Below are 5,034 nucleotides of genomic sequence, written 5' to 3'. Positions count from 1 at the left end.
GCGCGGTGCGGCAGGGGGGGGGGGGGGGTGGCAGTTTCCAGCTCTCAGAGCTCTGGCTCACAGGCTGTGAGCTCCAGGGGTCCCATGATGGTGCTCCTGAAGACATCACAGCTGTCTGCCTGCATCCAGCTCCACAGATTTTTCCACACTGGGCAGCAGACAGCATCAGGAGAGCAGCAGATGTGCTCACAGAGCTGCCCAGCACGGCAGCAAACAGCAGAGCTTTGCAGGGCTCTTACACACAGAATGAGGCCCTGCTTATCCCCAAGGACACCAGCAAAACGGGTGGGGAAGCTCCCTTACCTGTATCCTGCCGGAATTGTGTCAAGCTTGGAATGTCGATGACATAGGGAGCCAAGGCGGGATCCGCACGTCCCAAAGGGATGCTGCTGACCAGCCCCGACCCCGAGCGCCGGCCCTTCTGCTGAGAGGCTTGGATAATCTGCTCGATGTAGCTGCAGACATTGCCTCGGTACGGCCTCCACCTGCCAAATTCATCCTGCCATTCCCACACAGCCACTGCCGTGGAGCTGCTGCTGTGCCCCGGGGCAGAACTGGGCAGTCCGGATGGCCCGGCTGAACTGCTTCCCGATCCCTGAGCTGCTGCCATGTTCCTCCCTGAGGTCTGGAAACGCCGCGATTGGAAGTGGCAGCTGCACTGGCCTTACACCATTTTCTCCTGGGGACCTGCAACAAGAAACAGAGCACAGGGAGCTGAGAATGATGTCCTAAATTCCCCCAACCTGCACCCATATCACACAAGCCATCTGAGAGGGAAACAAGCTCTGTCTGTCCTTCACAGAGGACATTCACTCTGGATTTAAGAGACTCCAGAGAAGTAGACTGGCCTCAATACCCTGTAGCTGAGGGTGAGTAAGGTACCACCACTCACTCCCTGCCAATGCTGGCAACTTCTCCTGCTAATTGAGAGCAAACACTCTTCACTGAGACTTTGCTTCCTGTGGTTTGTGGCACCAAACACCACCTGAGTCACCACAGATCTGTACCAAACCATCCCTGAGCCACCACAGATCTGTACCAAACCATCCCTGAGCCACTGCTGATCTGTGTCAGGCAGACCTGTAAGCCTTGGCATGAGTTCAGACAGACATTCACTAGCCAGGAGTGTGCCAAGGCAAGCTGCCATTCTGCCCCTTCCCCATGCTCAGCACTGCTCCTGGCAGCATTACACTGACCACCCCAATGTGAGCTCCCAAATGATGGCCAAACACTCATTCACAGTAATGACTTAGTTACTGACAAGTGGTTCCCAAACTCTTCACACTGATCTGAGCTCCAGAGCTACACCATCAGCTCCTTTCAGGCTTCTGACCACTTAGTTCTGGCCCAGGATCAGTCTGTGACTCCTTCTGTGCAGCATTATACATGCAAACAAAGCCAGAAGACAATTCTTAATGCAGTTTGCAAATCACAGTACACATACTTATTTAGTTGAGTGTAATCCCAGCAAAAAACAGATGGGAAGGAGTACAAGAGAACCAGGAGGAACACAGGGCACAATCAACTGCCTGTGCAGAGGGCAGTGATTTAGTAGGTCTTTAAGATCAAAGCACACCTATCTGCAGCTTCTCAGGTTGGAAAACAAGGAACATCTTGAAACAAGGGATAATCTGCATCAGAGACTCAAGCCCTTAAGAGACGATTTAGGGAAGAATGGAGAAGGGGTAGGAGCCCAAAGACACCAGACAAAGACACAAAGGCCAGTGAATAAATTCCAACAAGAACAGATCACAACTCTCAGCCCCCAAGGGATGTAAAAAGAGGAGATCCAAAGGCATCACATGATCACCAAGAGACACCAGAGGTCTGATATTTGACATTCTTGTCTGTTGTGTCATTCCAAGAAATCCTGTCCAAACCATCTGGACACACATCTGTCCAAATGCTGGACAACCACTTGGAGATCCCCACGTTGGTGCTCGTGTGTAGGTGGGTTTGGCTGTGAATGAGTGAAACTCATTTTGTTTTAAAATAAATTCGCCTTCTCCCTCCTGAGGTCTCACGTCACTGATTGCTCGCTTAACTCTCAGCAGTCAGCAGGGAGCTGCGAGCTTCCTTCCCATCCAATAGAAAAGTTCAGGTCTCCCAAGAGGCAGAGCAGCAGTGGGTGGCTTCCACTGGAGGATGCCATCTGCACAGAGAATGACATTCCTGCCGGATGGGGGAAGATCCCACGCTCTGTGGAGTGTCCCATCCATCATGCCCGTGTGGCTTGATAGCTTAAAAAAGACAGAGAAGAAGAGCGAGCGCAGAACAGACACACCCACACGTCTGCATTTATAAGAGGAAAGCAACACTTTCCCCAGGAATTCAGTGTAAATTAGTTTATGAGCTGCTCTGAGATTTTTACACAACACCCCCAGCTCAACTGGTCTTGGTGACAAACCGCTCTGGATCGCCAAGATCCTACCCTGGTCCCTGCTACTAATCTTTTCCTTGTAATACATTCTCCCCTAACACACCAAGGACAGTTATTTTACTGCTCAAAACAGCAAATTAAGACTTAAGGTATCAAATACAACACCTGCCTCTGCCAGTTCTTTTTATGGCAGGTTTCACACCAACACTTCTCCACCTCAAGGACCACCAGCATTGTCCGTGCTCGACTCGAAGCCAAAGCCAGGCTGTGGCATTTTCTGTCCCACCCACCTGCACTAGGTGCTCTGAACCCCAAACCAACAGTTTTTTTCCCCCCGAAGTTGTTACCAAATATTCATCTGCAGCCACAAGCAGAGCAGAGGAGAAGAGGGAGGCTGTGAGGAGGGAGTCAGCGATTCGTTTTCCTTCCTTTCTGAAACAGCAGCAGGAAATGCAAACAAGAAGACACCGCAGCACAAAAGCCACCTCCTTCCCGTGCCACCTCACACTTGCTGGGGTATCAGCTGGGTGACAAAAGCCTATCCCTCACCCCGGCGTGCGATGCTGTGAATCCTGGACCACACGTGAAGGTACCCGGGCTGGCTGCACGTGAGTGTCGCGTGCTCCAACATTCACTTCCCCATCAGAGTGGAAAAATATTTCCTGCGCTGGGACTGCTGTTCCAAAGGAGGAGCAAGGGGTGTATTTCAGCCTCCTTCCAGTTCTTGCTGAACGCTGCTGGAGCCAGCAATTGTTTGCATGGATTGGGAAGCGAGGAATGCAGGAGAGCATCAGTAGGCCAGAATTACACAAGTCCTGGAGTTATGGCAAATGACAAAGAAAAAGCCTCAAGTTGCAGTTCCTGACTTCTCTTTGAGAAGTCAGCAGCACACAAATATTAAAAGCTGAGAAATTCAATACTGGAGCTGCTTGTACAGTGTTCAGCGTTACACCACGGCAGAAAGGGTTTGGGGAAGAGTGGGACATAGTTTGGGATGTGTTACACATCCCAGCTCACATCTCTACTCAAATCCCATGGACTTCAACACTTCACCTCAAGCTTTAAAAATACCTTGAAAAGCTGAAATTCACACCAACCCTAAAAGCTCATATTCACCAAACAGTCGTGGCTCCAGTCAGAAATCCTCTGAGCCACCCTTCCCCCAGTGAAAACAAAACCCTGGCTAATTCAAGTGCAGACTTAAATATTCCAGCCAGAAGCCCTTCACTTTGAAGATATTTGGTAACGTGGGCTCAGAGCTTGAGTTTGGATCTGTTTGGTTGGAACTTTACACCCAGCACAACCTCTGAAACATTTGTCCACATGGCTTTAATTGGGGACTTGGACAGGAAAAGAACTGAGTGCATTTCAGACGTGTTTTCCAACAGTTGCATTCCCTGCTCCTCAAGCTCCAGCAAATGGTGGTGAGAAAGCTTGAAAATGGGAATTAAAACCTTTGAAAGCTGTGTTTAATTCTCTGTTCTACTTCCAGAAAGGAGAATTTTCTCTCACTTTAAATGCAGGATCTTAAAATTCATGGGTCTGAGATGATTTCTAAAAATGCCAACTCCTTTTTTAAGGTTCTGAACTTGAATTGCCAGAGCTGATAAAAGTTTTCATGAAATGCGAGCTTGCACCTGGAAAAGAAAAAGAGCCTTGGGAGCTCTTGAGCTGGGCTGAATTAAAAACAAAAATCACCAGATTAGTAAAATAGAGACTTCTCAGCAGGTTGTTCAGAAAAGAGAGTGCCCAGGAGGGATTTGTTAAGCGTCACTACACCACTTTGAGAGACAGGACTGGGAGGGCAACAAAGATCCCATAGGAAGAGATTACACAGGGATTAGGGGAGCACATAAAGCACAGGGAGGCCACAGGGCTGCCGTAAGACATGACCCTATGCAGGGGGCACGACTGGAGCAGCACTGCCGGTGCCCTGTGCTCCCCGCCCCGACCCCAAACCACCCAGCCAGGGCCCCCACAGCTCCCCGCCCCAGCTGAGCTGCACTTCTGGGCACAGCAGAACCTGATGCAACAGGGTCGGAAGCTCTTGCCAGGTAACTCATACCCGAACACACCTTTCCTTACACAAGCACCCAGCACCGATTAGCAGCAACCAAAGAGAAAGAACAGTGCCCGGCAGTAGAGAGGGGGGTCAGGGTAATAACTCCAAGCACGCAGCTCCATCCCAGTCCTGCCCTCTCCCAGCCTCTGCTGATCCTCACGGCACAAGGTGGCTGGGTTGACAGCCAAAACAACAGAAGAAATAAACCCGGCTGCTCCAAAACTGGACTGCTTCCATTCAAAACAAGCTTTAAGCGAGTTCCCCTCGGAGGGGGAAAAAGAGACCGCAACTGAGGCGGAACAAAGCTTTTGCCTGTCAGTTAAGCCGAGGGCTGGTTTCGGGCACGGGTGAATAGGAAAGCTGAGGCAGCGAGAAGAGGGCAGGTACACCCAGACACAGGACTCCACCTGGGCACGGGATCACACCACACCTTGTGTCCAACCAGACCATTCCTAGGTCCTTCCGGGCACCGAGGCGGGTTATTTATTTGTGGGGAGACCACTGATGTGTGAGGGGCGAACCTGGCACGATCTGGAGGGCCCCTCCAGCTCCCCAACGGCTTCGGCTCGCGGCAGGAGCTCCTGGAGCTCCG

General features: G+C 51.0%; 1 protein-coding gene across 3 annotated transcripts in view; it reads right to left on the bottom strand.

Moving 5' to 3' along the window:
* DTX2 (deltex E3 ubiquitin ligase 2) overlaps positions 1–3,217 on the bottom strand; it is a 32,693-nt gene extending 29,476 nt beyond the window's left edge. For 2 of the 3 annotated variants that reach the window (XM_017743043.1, XM_017743045.1), the window contains exons 1-2: positions 2,930–3,217; positions 304–687 (exon numbers count right to left, since the gene is read on the bottom strand). In XM_017743043.1, the coding sequence (XP_017598532.1) occupies positions 304–610 (307 nt within the window). In that variant the 5' untranslated portion in view covers positions 611–687; positions 2,930–3,217. Of the gene's footprint in view, positions 1–303; positions 688–2,727 lie in introns of all 3 variants that reach the window. The other variant, XM_017743044.1, reaches the window with a different exon arrangement.
* Between the last annotated feature and the right edge of the window lie 1,817 nt (positions 3,218–5,034).

The sequence above is a fragment of the Corvus brachyrhynchos genome, unplaced genomic scaffold (assembly GCF_000691975.1).
Source record: "Corvus brachyrhynchos isolate BGI_N302 unplaced genomic scaffold, ASM69197v1 scaffold99, whole genome shotgun sequence".
In the NCBI taxonomy this organism is placed as follows: domain Eukaryota; kingdom Metazoa; phylum Chordata; class Aves; order Passeriformes; family Corvidae; genus Corvus; species Corvus brachyrhynchos.
The sequence above is the reverse complement of the archived record's forward strand: the minus strand, read 5'-3'. Positions and strand labels throughout refer to the sequence as shown.